This window comes from Dama dama, chromosome 29 (assembly GCF_033118175.1).
Source record: "Dama dama isolate Ldn47 chromosome 29, ASM3311817v1, whole genome shotgun sequence".
NCBI classification, from domain to species: domain Eukaryota; kingdom Metazoa; phylum Chordata; class Mammalia; order Artiodactyla; family Cervidae; genus Dama; species Dama dama.
Genome location: NC_083709.1, coordinates 50,227,969 through 50,243,534, shown reverse-complemented (window position 1 = coordinate 50,243,534; position 15,566 = coordinate 50,227,969). Strand labels below are relative to the sequence as shown.

The 15,566-nt window shown below is 46.3% G+C and overlaps 1 protein-coding gene across 4 annotated transcripts in view; it reads left to right on the top strand.

Annotated features, from left to right (window-relative positions):
* Nucleotides 1-375: 375 nt before the first annotated feature.
* The window catches only part of SMARCA2 (SWI/SNF related, matrix associated, actin dependent regulator of chromatin, subfamily a, member 2), a 175,467-nt gene continuing 160,276 nt past the window's right edge, over nt 376-15,566 (top strand). For 2 of the 4 annotated variants that reach the window (XM_061132644.1, XM_061132641.1), the window contains exons 1-2: nt 2,142-2,343; nt 13,730-13,990. In XM_061132644.1, coding sequence (XP_060988627.1) covers nt 13,766-13,990 — 225 coding nt within the window. In that variant the 5' untranslated portion in view covers nt 2,142-2,343; nt 13,730-13,765. Of the gene's footprint in view, nt 509-2,141; nt 2,344-2,800; nt 2,939-13,729; nt 13,991-15,566 lie in introns of those variants that run through there. The other 2 variants (XM_061132642.1, XM_061132643.1) reach the window with 2 other exon arrangements.

Genomic DNA, 15,566 nt, shown 5'->3' with positions numbered 1-15,566 from the left:
GCCTCCCGCCAGGAGGCCGGCAGGGGCCCCCGGCGAGGGCCGGGGAAGGATAACGGGCGCCCAACTCCCTCCATCAGGGCTTGGGGCTCTCAGCGTCCTGCGCAGTTTTTCTGCTCCAGGCACAAACACAGCCAGAGAGCCGGCGCCTTGCAGACACACACAGATCCACGCATACTGTAGAGCTGTCTCGATGCACATTCTTGCACACCGCCCCCTCCTCCCCGGAGCTCCGGGAGTCGCCGAGCGGGGCGAGTGACAGGCGCTTCCCGCCAACCCGCGCCCGGGCGGGCAGGGAGGAGCGGCGCGCTGGGCCAACTGCGGCGCGTCTTCCGGCGCCCGCGGAGGCGGTGAGGGTGGGACGCGGGGCGGAGCCGGAGTTTAGGAAGAGGAGGGGATGGCTGTCATCAATGAAGTCATATTCATAATCTAGTCCTCTCTCCCTCTGTTTCTGTACTCTGGGTGACTCAGAGAGGGAAGAGATTCAGCCAGCACACTCCTCGCGAGCAAGGTAAATATAACTTACAACTCCTTTCTCCTCTTTCCCCTCCCTCCGGCCTCCGGGCTGCAGCCGCCGCACAAACCCCTCCGGCACCGCGCCGCCTTCGCCGGGGATTATTCATTATTAACCTAATTATTATTTATTGTGCATGCACGGAGACCAAAACAAACAGGCGGGCCAACCGCCACAGCGACAACAACAAAAAAAGCCCGCCTCCTACCCCGCGGGCCTCAGGTGGAATGCTCTTAACGACAGCTCCCGGGCGGCAGTGGAAGAAACGCGAAAGTTTCAACCGAAGCTTGCTGTTCTAATAATAATAGTGATAATTACTACTTCAAGGAGGCAAGGGGAGGAAAATCCCAACAAACCACAGCCTTGACCCTAGGTAGGCAATCAGTGATGCTCTGCCAACGGAAGGTTGCAACACACACACATGCACACACACACACACACACACACACACACACACACACACACACGGCAAGGTTGCAATCCCCTCAGTCCTTTAAAAGCTGGGGTTGGGGGAGGAGGTGGCAGGAGGACCGGGAAGAGTATGGAAACGCTACGGTTCTACCAGAGCAGTCCTCCCCGGAAGAGTTGGAAGGGGAGCGGGAGGAGAGGGCGAGGAGCCCGGGCTGACGGGTGGGCGCCAACGAACGCGGCTGCCACCAGCTTCTCCGGGACTTGTTTAAAGGGCTCCGGCTGCGGAGACGAGAGCTGGTCGCGGTGGGCGAAGCCGGAGCTGGCTCGCCGAGGCGGTGGCAGCCACCGCCGCGGGGCCGCTGCGTGCGGGATCGGAGGTGTCACCCACTTTGTGAGCAGGGATGGGTACGCTGACCGGTAGGCAGGCCTTTAGGCAAAGGGGCTGCCGGGGCTCTGCACCCGGGGCACTGCGGACGACCCTGCCCCTGGTACCTGGTGGCCGCGCGGGCTCGGGTGTTGAAGTTCGGGGTGTGCAGCCCCGACCACACTGCTGGGAGGGGGGGAAGGAGGGAGGAGGTCCTGAAGAAGGAGGTCGGAGGTGCCCATTGGGTTGTTACCCTGCCCTCCGCCTTCTCGGGTTTGTTTTCTTTTGCTCTGCATCTTCCCCTAGCTTGGGCTGCCGGAACCTCGGGCGTGGGTCGCCGGCGATCATCCAGATGCTAGGGGAGCACCCGGGCCCTGGAGAGCCACGGCGGCTGCGGGCCGGGGAGGCCATGATCCGGATAATCCTCTCTGCCTGACTGTCACAAACAGGACCCGCGCGCACCCTGTGCCGTGGCGTTCGCTGTAGAAGGGAAGGGCTGGCGCGGGGTAGGGGGTGGGGGGCGAATGGGGAGGCTGGTGAGGGCAGGAGGCGGGGAGACCGGGAGGGAGCCTGCCCCCAGAGATGACACGCACCGCTTCCTTCTTGTTCCCTGCTTTCGAGTTTGCTTTATTCCCATCCCAACCTGGTTTACTCCTTCCTCTGCTTTCCCCCTCCATCTCGCCGTGTTCCCTCCTCCCGGTTGCGTTGCAAAACACGGCCATGCCATCTGCAAGGTGTCGCGATGCACTTCCCCAAATAACCAGTCCGGCGCGCCAGCCCCTAGTCACCCTCCCGTCTGCGGGCGCACACCAAGTGGGGTGCGCCCTGGGTGCCCTGCACCAGGCCTCGCAGCCTGGGCGCAGTTGCACCGCGCGGGGCGGGGCGCAGCAGTGCGGGCTCCAGGGGGACAACCGCTCCTGGGTCCCGACACTCGGACCGGTTTCCGGCACACGCGGGGAAATCGCCTCCCGCCAGTGTCTGCGCACTCGCCCCCGCCTCCACCGCCTGGATTGCATTATTATTTTTATCCTGGTTGCAGTTTGCAGCCGAGATCCTGGTGAGCCCGGGGCTGGCCGGACTGCTGGTGGGGGGTGGGGGGTGGGGGGGTGGCGGGTGGAGGGAAGTTGGACGTGGATCAGGCAGGAAAAAAAAAAGTTTGGCAGGGAGACTAAGGAAGGAGGGAGGGTGGGAGGGGGCGGCGAGCTCCCGCAGCTCGCGTCTCGGCGCCCTCGGGGCAGGCGCGAGTGTGTCTGCGCGTGAGTGTGAGTGTGTGTTGTGCGCGCTGGGGCCGGTGCGTCGCGAGCAGCGGCGAGGGCAGCTGCTCCTGCTCGCGCCCTGCCCGGGGGCCGAGGGAGGACAAGGCGAGGTTTGGTGGTGGAGGAGCGGTGGGGGTGGCGTGTGCGTGTGGCTGTGAGTGTGCGCGCGCGAGCAGCGGAGAATCAGGAAGTCACAGCAGCGAAGCGCACACAGACATGTTTGATCGCCGTGACATGACGCGCGCGAGGGAGGAAGCGGCAGCCGCTGCGGGGGCCGGGCCGCGGGCTCCAGCGCCGGCCTAGGGCTTGGGCGGGGAGACCCGCTCCGGGCAGCCGGCAGGGCCGCCACAGCAGGCTAGGCGAGCCCCGCGCCTCTTTTTGTTCCGAGTCCCCCAGGTAAGGAGCCTGAGCCTCCGCCGCCCGCCGGGAGCGGGGCTTTCCAGTTCTTTCCCTCCCGGCCCCCTCCGGTCTCCCGGTCAGGCTTTCTCGCAAAGTCAGGCGGGCGGGGGAAGCCGGCTCCCTGCCCTCCGATCGATCGCGTGGAAAACTTTCCAGCGGGAGGCACCGCGAGGGGAAGAAGGCCTTGCTGGCTGCTGTCCGTTGTCAGTTCTTTCTCCTCCGGGTCCGGAGAGTGGAGTCGCTGTGCCCCGGGGCTGTGGCACGCTCAAACTTCAGGCCTAAACGTGCCTCCAGCTTTCGTCGGATTTACTCCAGAAATTAAATATTCGAAGTCGTCCGCTTGGTCCTGCCAGGCGTTTGGGTTTTTGAAGAGCAGAAGGCAGGCATGGGAGTCGAGGGGGTGGGGGGGTTGTGCAGAAGTGCAGGATCCATTCCTTCTTTAATGTCTGCAGCGGGTGTTATGTAATTTTAGTAGCACACGGGTGCAAAGCCCATACTGGGCTTCTCCCCTCCTTTGTTTATATAACTTTTGGGAGAGTTTTGCAAGGTCTTTCCCCCCCCCCCCCCCCCCGCCCCTTTCCTTTTTCTTCTTTCCGTTGTCGACCTAATGGAGCTTGGTGCATTTGAAAAAGTAAAGCGACCTGGGTCAGCATATTATTGAGAGGTGCTATCCTTAATCTCCTGGTTATTATGCAGACTGTGTCCCTAACTGTGTGTGATGTTAGAGCATAAGGAAGACATCAAGGATACACGTTTGTCTACTGCACTGAGTGGTTATTTTTAACGTCTCTGTACATCAGTAGCAGAGTTAAAATTTCAACTTCCACGTCAAAGGACTTTTTAATTTACACCTGGATGTGCCATGCTTGTTGGCACAGAAAGATTGCTGTTTTCGTTACTGAATGGAAGAAAATTTCTATCTAACGGTGTAAGACTCAGAAACCTCTGAGAACTGCACTGAAACAAAAGCCATGCCCAGTGTTGTTGTGTGTATATACTTACATTGGCACATTCAAATGTTTCAGTATTATTTTATTTGCAGGACCATTGCCCAAGGCTTGCTTGCCTATAGTAGACGTGCTAGGCTTCTAGCTTACCTCTAGCTTCCTGGTGAATTGTTAAGAGGTGTAGCAGGTTTGAATCCAAGTTGGTGAATTGTTATGCAAAGAAAACACACTTTTCTCTTTTAGGAATCTAATTGCCCTTTTATTCTCCTAGACATTTTTTTTTTTTTTTAAAGCTCCCTAACAACTTGAATGTTTGCTGGTGGGAAGAGATTTGGAGATACCCATTAGGTTCATAAGATATTTATGGATGTGACTTAAAGTAGAAAAGCAAACCTGTATACAACCACTGCTCTACCTTGTTGGGGGCATTAAAGAGAAAAGTCGTATTGGTGGAGAACATTGTAAAATAAATCAGAGTAATTTGGGGTATCTGAACCCTTAAAAAATTGGCAGAGGTGAGAGGGCGCCTCCTTCCATGAAGCTTTCTTCTCCTGAGTGACATCAGTTACACCCCAACTCAGGGACTAGCTGCCCTGTGGGGTTTCACAGAAAATATTCACCGCCAGAGTGTGTTCAAAGCAGCCTTAGATCTTTTCTTTTGTTCGTTTTTTTTAAGTGGTTTTTGAGCATTTCTTGTCAAGTTTCTTAAAAAGTGCTTTGACCAACACCTGAGGCTTGGAATTGACCAAAAAAAAAACCCAAAAATGCCTTTGCTTCTGTTATATTGTTAATGTTTGGGTTCTGTTTAAAATATTTCTGGCGCTATAACTAGAAGGGAACACTTCGGCAAAGAAATAATTATTTAAAACTTTTTTCTTTGATGAAGTTTAAGATAACATAAAAGCACATCTCATGCTTTTCTCAGAGATCATTGTGGTACCCTTTATATTCCGGTAATATTTTGACATTTCATTTTAAGGCCTTATTATGTATTGAAACAAGACCATGAAAGAGAAGACTTTCATATATTATAAAAGTGGTGCCATCCTCCAGTGTTTTCGTGTTGAGTTTTTTTTTTTTCCTTTAGAAGTCTTCCTTTGTAAACAAGGCCTTTGTCAAACTCTCCTAGGTCAGCAGCTTTTTGATACTCCAGAGAAATAATAAATCACTGTTTTTGACATCTTGACATGGTGCCATGAGAAATGAATTGTCATAAATATAATGCTAAGGAGTGTTTCCCTACACTAGCATATTGAGATTGGTCAGACCTGATTTAGTCACCGAAAGTTTTGATTTTCACTGTTTCTGGTCAGGATGATTTTAGAGAAGTCAGGGACAATTTGTTGCTTAACACGAGTGGCCTTAGAAACTTTATATAAATGAGTCACTTTTCTGCAGTATTTCTGGTGAACAGATGAAAAAAATTCCCTAATGTGAAAAGCCATTTTTTGGGAGCTGCTTCTGATTTTTTTCCTGTTCATGTTTTTTTTCTATGAAAGAATGATCATCTGAATTGTTCCTTTTTCTTAAACATATTCTGTAGGTGGTTTTGAACAATAGTGGATGCTGAATTTTCTGTCATCTTTGGAAGTGTTTGTTTATGAAACTTTAATCTCTAGCCAGTTAATAAAGTCATGGATCATTCTATGAGTAGTTGAAAATAGAAAATACAGGTGGTGGCCAGTTATTTGGTAGAGTATTTAGGAAGGCCTGGGATGTTTACTTTTTCTACATAGAAAGTCATGACTATACCAGGGAATATAGAAGTCTTAGAACTTAGTTCTGCCAGAGTCATTATGAAGCATAGCATATTTATTTGCCTAAAAGATATTTATCACCTAGTTAAGTGGGATCTTGCAACCAGGGTTTGGAAAATTTTGCAACTTAATTACTGTTTATTTTTACTTTTCCCCTTCATATTAATATAGCCCTTTTCTTTGAAAGTGTTTAGATATATTAGAAATTTTAAATAACCAGTCAAAGATACTTGATACTTATACTTAGCAAAACATATAGCACAACTGATGAAATTTAGGAGCTACATAGCTGAATTTTTTGATTGTTGGATATAAACATTATTTAATTTTAATTATGAGAGAACAAGTCATTAATTCACTCATTTAGAGTGATGCTTTAGTTAAGAAATACAGGATTTTTGACTGAAATATTAACATAAGTGGTGGCCTTCTGGACTTCATTATACATTATTATGTAACTGAAGCCTACTGTGAATTGTGATGTTTTATTAGATATGAGACTTTCAGAACATTCAAACAGTTATCAATTAGGAAATACACCTGTAGAATTTTATACCTTTAAAAATAACACAGTATTCTATGTAGTGTTAGGTGTGTAGGCATCAGTCTTCTACCTATATATCATTTACCTCTCTGCAAGCACTAATATTTTTAAAATGTTTTAGAAACTGACCTAATTTAAATATGGGGTGACCCTTTTATAGATCGATGAATGAAGTTGATAGAAGTTAAAATAAATTTGAGGTTTAGAAACTATTAAATAATAAGTCCCCTCTCCTTTTGTCATTTTGTTTAAACTGAATTCAGAATTGGGGGATTAAAATTACTTAAAAATAGAAAGGAAAAAAAAAACCTCTGACCAGAAAACATTGGGGTATGTTATTTTACAGGTGAACAGAAGTCTAAGGGAAATTCTATATCAGTTTATGTTAGGATTGTGTTTTCTTGTTTAGGGTAACTGTATATTTCTTTACCTACTTGAGATTGTATTGTCCAGTTTTTACCATCCTACTAGGAGTTAAGTCATTGAACTTGAAACTTAAATGTCCATGAGGAAAGCTGGGCAAGTAATAACATTGCAAATATTTGCAACTGTTTGGCAGTTTTCTGTTGTGCTGTATTCCTACATGTACTAAAATGCTAGTAAGTGAAGTCTATAATTCCATAAAAAATGAATGATCTGAAATTGAGAATTTATGTCTTTTAAAGAACGTGCCTGAACATGTATGAATAGTGAATTGTAAACCGCACAGATCACGTGATACAGGGAGAGATCTGGGTGAGCTCTCTTGAGTCCACAGGGCAGATATTCTTCGTGATGGGGTAGGATTGTGGCCGGAGGAGGCCAGGGGTGAGGGCGCTGGGAACTGATCATCTGAGATCGGAAGAAGTCCTGAGATCACAGGCACCGAGCCGAAAAAAAAACTGTGAGAAGACCAATGTACCAGTTTTGACCTGCTTGCCCAGAGCAAGAGGTTCCAGTTGGAAGAATTTTCAAAAGATAAAGTTGGAAAAGGTAGAAAGACTTGCTTTCCACAGGGAAGCATGAATTTTTTATCCGGCATGGTTTGGAGTCTTCTCTCAGAAGTTTGGAGCAACAGAATTCATGAACAAAAAGGAGAGTTATTTAGCAGATTGTGAATTCAAGTCGAGGTTGGAAATTGAAGCCTTTAGAAGGATCCGCGTGATGATGTACATTTTTTTTGCGATAGCTCACAAAGTGTTTTCATGTGGAATATTTTATTTGCTTCGTATCAAAATTGATGTTGTAGCTGGCTGCTGTTACACCTGTTTTGTAAGAGAATTTGAAATTCAGAGGTCAAATAAACTACTCTGTGATTTATTTTTAAATAGCATTAATTATTAACACTGTAAATGGCCATTTTTCATTTTAACTGCAATGAACTTGAAGGGTTTGTGCTTGAATTTTTGTTGCTGCTGTGAAAGTTGGGCATATCAAAGCTCATCTGTCACATAACCAAGTTTCGTTCAGCATATAATGGTCAAGTTTTACTGCTCAGTCAGCATGCGCCATGTCAACCAGAAAACGATTTTAAAATATATACGTGTTTAGTGTATAAATAAAATTATCTTAGCTAACAGAGAAGGAAGTGGCTATCATTGATTCTTATCGGCATCCCAGATGAGGTTGCCTTGCAAAGGGTCCTAACAGAACCTAGGAAGGATGGGTGTGTGTGTACACAAATTAGATTTCAGGCGTGTCACGCTTTGCTACTAGCTCGTTGGTTTGTCTTTTTGGGTTTTGACCAGTTGCCTAGCAGTTTGGGTTGAGCTGAATTTGAGAAGTGATAGTTACCTGTGATTACCTGTGGCCACAAGATTGGGGGTTAGACAGGTGCTCTCTACTGGAGAGCTTTGTTGTTGAGGGGCTTCTAGTACTTTGGGTTTTCTCATAAATACCCTGCTTAAAAGAATCTTTCCTTTGTGGAAACGTTGGCTGTCCTCACCGACGAGATCATCCAATTGCATCACAGGTAGATGCTTCTGAGAAGGCAGCTCATGGTATGTCCAGGGTGGTAGAGTCAAGAGCCCAGCTCTTGTTGAGGCAGCGCCTGGGGCTCATGGGGCTGTAATTAGCCCTTGAAGTTGGTTGTTCTCTCTTGTCCTGAACAGAGCTGCCTCGGGGCCCTTGCCAGTTCTGACTCCGGGCAAGGACAGTCCCAGGGCTTTTTATTCCAAGTAAGGGCGGCAGCTCACATCCTAATTTGTCCCCTTGACTCAATGATGAGGAGTTCACAGAAGCCCAGAAAACACAGCACGCTTTTCACCCAACCACTTTTTAAAACCTCCTCAACTTTGAATGGTAAACTGACTTGGAATGGAATGACGACGAGAAAGCTGTTTTCCGAGCTTCTCTAGAGTTTCGGGCCAGCCACGTCGAATACTGTAAGCCCAGTGTGGTTTTTATCTGTGGCACAAATCATATCATGCACTGTTTAAAAGTTGCAGGTCTCAGGCCAAGAAGCATGAGGGCTTTGGGGATATTTCACCACCTATCCAGACAGCCTTGGCCTCTAAAAACGAAACTTCAGATGGGTTTATTTCTTTTATCTTCCTCGCTATTTTTACCAACTCTCCTGCTCACCCATCAAGAACAGCAACACTTGTGTTCCAGCTCCAGGGAAGTTGTTACTTCTTGTGGGGGGATTATCAATTCATTTGTAGAGAAGGTTACAGAGAAAACAAGAAATCCTTCAGGGTCAGGGGAGATGGTCTGAATCAGCAAACAGACATAAAAAGAACTCTTATCTTAACTCTCTCCTGAGCCTTATCATTCTCCTTAACAGCCAAAAAACTTTTAAAAGAGTGATTTTTAGGGTAGTGAACTGGGCCTAACTTTTATTTCTAATATTCCGCCTTTGGCCCTTGCCCGTATGTCTTTCTGTAAACACAGCAGTGATAAAGGTCTGCTGGAGAGCCCACGGCCCCCACGCTTCCTTATTGTGTTCGGCGAATAGTTATTTAAGAAGCATTGTCTAGTCAAGGTGGCTTTGTTTTCCTAAACGTTTTCTGTGACTAGAAGACCACAGTTTCTAGTAAACACATGTTTATTATCTACTTCAAGCCCTCACTGAAACATCACCTTATCCATGAAGCCTCCCTTAATTCCCTTCTCTTGCCTCTGCCCTCTGAGATGTAATTCTGCCCATGACTACAATGGACACTCCAGCTCAACCCCTTTTGGTCTTGCAGGAGCTTGCATATTTGTTTGTTTCTCTTTTCTCACTGCTATATGTGGATAAGTCTCGTTTCTCCATCAGACTTGCCGAGCCTTGGGGTAAGCCCTCTGGTCATTCTTGTACATCCTTCATGCCTTCTGTCCTGGGAAAGAGTCAGGACATTTGAGAATAGATCAGTAAAACAGGTCTTCTGGTTCTTTGATTAAATGTCACCATCCTCTTAAGTTCAGAACGTTTGTCTCTGCCTCATATTCTTTCAAGGGCTTCTCTTCACTTCTCTGTCCCTTCGTACATTAACATGTGATCACAGCCACACCCTAATCCCATTGTGACACCTCCCGTTGTTTCCATCTTTGTTTCTGCTCCCTGCGCATCTTTGCTCAACCTGAGTGACAGCTCTCCAGGCTGGTGGATGGCCTGGCTTGCCTGATGTTGCCCTGACTCGGTCATGGGCCCGGAGTCAAGAGACAAAGTCACCCACAGATGTGACTTTGGGCAAGCTCTGTGGTCCCTTTGTGCTCTCCTCTTTTAAACGGGGACATGACAAGATGTGTCCTCAAGTCAAGTCACTGAAATGGTTCAACCCATAGGGGTGTGTTGTTAAGTATTACTGCAGGCATAGGGGTCTTTCAGCTGATTGGAGTAAACCACAAAGGTAGATGTTTTGTCGCTGGTTGTCTTGGTTGGACTGGTGACCCTTAAAATTCCATGAAGTTGAACTCCTTTTAATATGCAGATGGGTGTGCCCCCGGGGCTTTGGGGCTTTCTGCTAAGGGGAGAGGAAGGAGATTGGGGCAGAGGGAAGATGTCTGCGGTGGCTGGAGTTGTGGGAAGCACCAACGACTTTTATTTTTAAAAGCACACACTCCACGGTTGTAAAGGCAGGGTCAGGACGAAAAAAGACAGGGTGTACTGCTGAAAAATTCTTGGCTAAGAACACAGCGGCCTGGCCCTCGGGGAGTGCTGGTGTGAGATGGAGGGAAGCGTGGCAGGGAGGATGGAGGCGGCGGGGGTGGCGCCGGCAATGCCAGTGTAGGCCCTGTCTGTGTGTTTTACCTCCTCACACACACACATTTTCTTTATTGTGTTGGCCCCGTAATTGTGGAACAGGTCATTCTCTTTGGTGACTATGTAAAACTCACCCCCTCCCCCTCCAACACCAGATAAAAATAGATTTTGAGTGTTAACTTTGTGGAGAGACCAAGAGCTCCTGCCCAATCAAGGTGACCAGAGCTATAGCCTCTCCCCCATCCATCCTGCCCCCAACCCCACCATCACCACCCCATCTACCTCACTTCATTCGTGCTTGGAGGAAAGAAGAAGAGGCTTTGGATTTCTGGGCAGAGGGGGCAGGAGGATGGGTGAGGGAGAAGATGGCTTGACCAGTTCTGGACTTTCAACCTTCACCGCAGGGACTTAGTAATGCCCTGCGCCTCTGCTCAAGACTCGCCCCTCTTGGGAATCTACAGCACCCAGTTGTTTTACGCTATGAGAAAGTCTGATTATGTCTCGGACCTGTACCATGAAGTTGCTTTCATCAGAAACAATGAGGAAGGAGAAGGAGGTGAGGGCAGCATCCTCACCTCTGAAAGGTGCTCCTCTTCGGTGCCCTTGGGTGACGGTGGGACAGCACGGGTCCCGGGTCCTGCTGGGAGGGTCACCGATGAATGTCCCCACACAGAAGATTGGAGGAATCAGGAGATGCTGCAAGTCATGGATTGGCAGATGCAGAGAGCCTTAGATGCTCCAATTCCAAGCTCCGACGAAACTGAGAAGCCCCAGAAGAAAGGCGCTTTGCCTGGGACCCTGAGGGTTGGTGGCGGCCCTGAGATTGGCAGACAGGAACCCAAGGTCTCTGGGCTCCCAGTCAGAAGCCAGAGAGTCACATGCAAGTTGCTCAGTAGTCCAGATCCCCTAGCTGGGCTGCATGAGGCATGTTTGCTCATTTGTTAGACTATGCCGTTCCTCTGAGCTAACTTCTTGTGTTCTTGTGTGTGTGCTCATCTATGCTATTTCATGGACACATGCATTAAGGGCGTGCTTCTAAAGATCCTCGTCTTAAGAAAAAGTTTCCCTTGTGACATGTTAACATTCCTCTATATACCCATACTTTTCTACTTCCCATCACATATGTTTTCCCCTAAGAAGTTTTCAGTAGTTTCCTATAACAAAAAAATGAGGAGCATTTTTATGGAACTGTATACCATTAATTACAACCTTCTATGAGATTCCCAGGTGAAAATTATTATATATGCAGAAAATCATTAGATATTAAAATATAAAACATGAAAAGTAGGACTACCAGGCTGACTGAGCATTTGTATCTTCATTGTTCAAACTTGTGGTATCTTACCATCATAGCCACTGAAGCCAGTTTCAAGGTAAACCATAACAGGAAGTAAGCAATTTCCTTTTATTCACTAAAAAATAAAGGGGTTTATTAGTTTGCTGATATACATGAAAGAACATTTAAACTTGGAGTACCCCCGAATTGACGTCAGCTTCCTAAATTTAAAATGCTGACTGAACGTGTGTGTGTGTGTGTGTGTGTGTGTGTGTGTGTATGTGAGGGGGTGGAATGCCAAAAAAAAGGTTACTTCTGCCTGCTTTGTTAATCACAAAGAAAAAATAATAACATTTGGCTCTCTAGTGAATTCAAGACTATAATTCACCATCCAAGCTTGCCTGTTGTTTTAGAAACCACTTGAACAGGGTTCTCTTAGTACCCCCTTGTATCAGCAAAACAGTTTGAGTGATCCCTTGCTCGAAATCATTCCAAAGCAGCCTTTCATCGCTTCCTGTTTTAGCCCTAATTCATTTATCAGATTGGCCCAAATTCTTGCCTCCGTTGTTAAGATTTCTTTGTTTGAGCATACCTTGAACACTGATTGCTCTCCTAATTTTTTATTTTTAAATAATTGACTCTATTAATAGTTTGTCCATGCAGTTTTGTCTACAGTTTATTCAATTTTTTTTTTTTTTTAACTTCACACTGGTTGGACGTGCTGGGGAAATAGGAGCAAGGAAGACCAAGTCCTTGCCCTCACGGCCCTCACATTCTAGAGATTCCTCAAGAGGTGACGGTAGTTAGCTAAGAATGGAAGTAATGTGTGTGCGTGTTTTAGTTTTCCCTCTAACCTGTCATTTCTCTGTGGACAGAGCCCTGCTGTGGGTGACCAAGCCCCTGTGGTCTAATTTCAACCCTGCCTGTCATCAGTGGGCACACAAATCCATTTAGGATTTTGTGAGTTTGGCATCAGAATTTTGTGCATACAGGTGTGTGCCCCAGGTGACATAATAAATCATCATGACTTTCCTGGGATCATTCTGGACCATGGAGACATCAGAATTCAGAAAACAGCTTATTTCGTCATTTTGGCTGATATCCAAGAGTCAGTCATACCCACTCCATGAGGCAGTTCCCCAGCGGGGATGCCAGGAAGTCTTGGTGCGTAGGAGATGGTGTATTGCTTTGCTGGAGAACTGAAATTTCCACACCTCATCAATGTGTAGAAATCCAGGAGTCAGAGATGACTTCTCTTGTGACTCTTGGACCCCACAGAGGGCTGGGATGAATCTCTGGCCTCAACTGTACATGTGGTCTTCTATCCATTAACTGGTGGGCGGACACATCTTAACCTGTCCTTCCTAGTCATTTCTGCTGCAGTGGAGGTGGCAGGGGTGGGGAATGATGCTCAGTAAGGGTAACTGCTTGTTGTGCCAGATTCAGAGCTGTGGTTTTACGTGTACTATTGCATTTTAGTCTCAGTGCGTAATTGTATACGTGGATATTTGAACCCATATTTGTCCAACTCCCATAACCTCTGCTTTTCCCATGATTGGCAATTCCCTTTCATTCTCAATTTGTGGAATTGTACTTTCCCCCCACTTTTGACTATCTAGAATTCTCTGAGAAGTTTGAACGCCCATTGACTTATGCAAGTGGGTCTTGGTTGGGTACATCTTTAGGGATTTTATATTTTAACGGCTTTGGGGGGGGGGCGGTTAATGACTTGTAAGGTGCCCAAGTAATGAAGAGCATCTGTTGAATTCAGTAATAAATTTCAAGCTTGTTTAGAATTCTGCTTATGTGTTAAATTTTAGTTTCTCCAGTGAGCCTTTTTTTTTGCATCTTAGATGATTTATATCTTTCTGGAGAATCATTTAGAGTTGTTTTTTCTTTTGAACAAGTGGTCTTCATAAAGAGGAGGGCAGATGGATATGGATATGTATATCACACCCTCTGAAGCATCTGGACCAGACAGGGAAGTTCTGTTTGATGTTCGTTACAGAAATGGCACCACCAAATACTAACAACTGTTTTATTCTGATCTTAACATCATGTTTAAAACATCCCTTTCTCTTTTCTTCTTTCCAACTCAGTATCACTGTACCGACTGGCAGAGACAGGAGAAGTAGATGTCCACGCCCACAGACCCTGGCGCGATGCCCCACCCGGGGCCTTCGCCAGGGCCGGGACCCTCTCCTGGACCCATTCTTGGGCCCAGTCCGGGACCCGGACCATCCCCTGGTTCCGTCCACAGTATGATGGGGCCAAGTCCTGGGCCTCCTAGTGTCTCACACCCTATGCCGTCGATGGGGTCTGCTGACTTCCCTCAGGAAGGCATGCATCAGATGCACAAGGTGAGTTCATTCCCCTTCCCAGTCTTGTCTTCTGAGTCACAGATGGCTAATAATCCCTGATAACCAACCCCCCCCCCCCCAACTCTTTTTTTCTACTGTGGTTAACAAGAGCATCAGCTAGGTTTTTTTCTTATCTTGTACCTTATTAAAAATATACATTATTAGGCTCTTTTATGGTTACAGATGTTACACCAGTCAGGAAGATTTGATCTTGGCTTTTAAAAAAGTGTTAGCTATAATATGCAGCTTTGACAGATTCTGTGGATTGGGGGTTGCAGGTATTTTGACTTGTTGAAGAAGTAGGAGTAAGTCTTACTTTTTTCCCCCAGCTACATCTGTTAAGTAACTTATACCATCTATGAGTAACATACTGAAAATTATCCTTCCCTGAAAAGATCTCATAGGTCCCAAAGAGGAAAAGGGAAAGCGAGTCTTTTCCTAAAGCATATTTTCAGAAAAGCCTTGATAGAAATAAAATAGTTTCTAGGGAATCCTTGAAAATGCACTTTGCTCTCTGCCTGTGAAGTGGCTTTCTTCTGGTTTAGGAAGAGGGCTCTGATTTTGTAGAGCCCAGGCCCAGTTGTTATTAAGATTATAATAATCTGCCATTTGTGAGATTCAGGTTGTTGCTGTGGGGATGATCATAGCAGTATGACTTTGGTATTATGGCTTTGTAGGAGATGTGAAAAAGAATGGCCTTTTGAGAACGCAGACAAAATCTCTGACAATTTGTGTTGAAGAGTAGGAGTAACCACTGTGTGTTACCTGAAGGTTAGGCCTGATGAGATGTATGGCCGTTTTACATCTTTTTTGGATGATATCACAGGTAGATAAGGTAGTGAGGATGCTTCTTGGTGTTAAATAGGTGAAGCATGGAAGATACTTTTTTGAAACAGGAAGCTTACTGCAAAAAAGTGCAAGTCTTTTCTTTAATTGGTAGGACTGGAGTCAGTTTTAAGGTAAGGCATTGCAGCCCAGGAAGGGAAAATTCATTTTTCACAAGTTTTTGTTATTTTACAGTTTTCAAATAAAAAAATTAATATATGCTTATTTTGAAAAGTAAAACCATATTGATCTAAATAAAATAAGTGGTTCACCCCAGGTAACAGCTTATTGTACATACTTTTTTTCCTTAAATTTTGACTAAGACTGTATGAAGTATTTTTTAATTAATTAATTAATTTTACTTGGAGAATAATTACAATATTGTGATGGTTTTTGCCATATAGCAACATGAGTCAGCTATAGGTGTACATGTGTATCCCCCCATCTGGAACCCCCTTTCTGCCTCCCTCCCTGTCCCTCCAACCCTGTCCCTCTGGGTTGTCCCAGAGCACTGGTTTTGGGTGTCCTGCTTCATGCACCAAACTTGCACTGGTCATCTATTTTATATATGGTAATGTACACATTTTAATGGTATTCTCTCAAATCATCCCACCCTGGCCTTCTCTCCTGAGTCCAAATGTCTGTTTTTTACGAGTGTCTCCTTTGCTGCTCTGCACATAGGATTGTCGGTACCATCTTTCTAGATTCCATATATATGTGTTAATATACAGTATTTGTCTTTTTCTTTCTG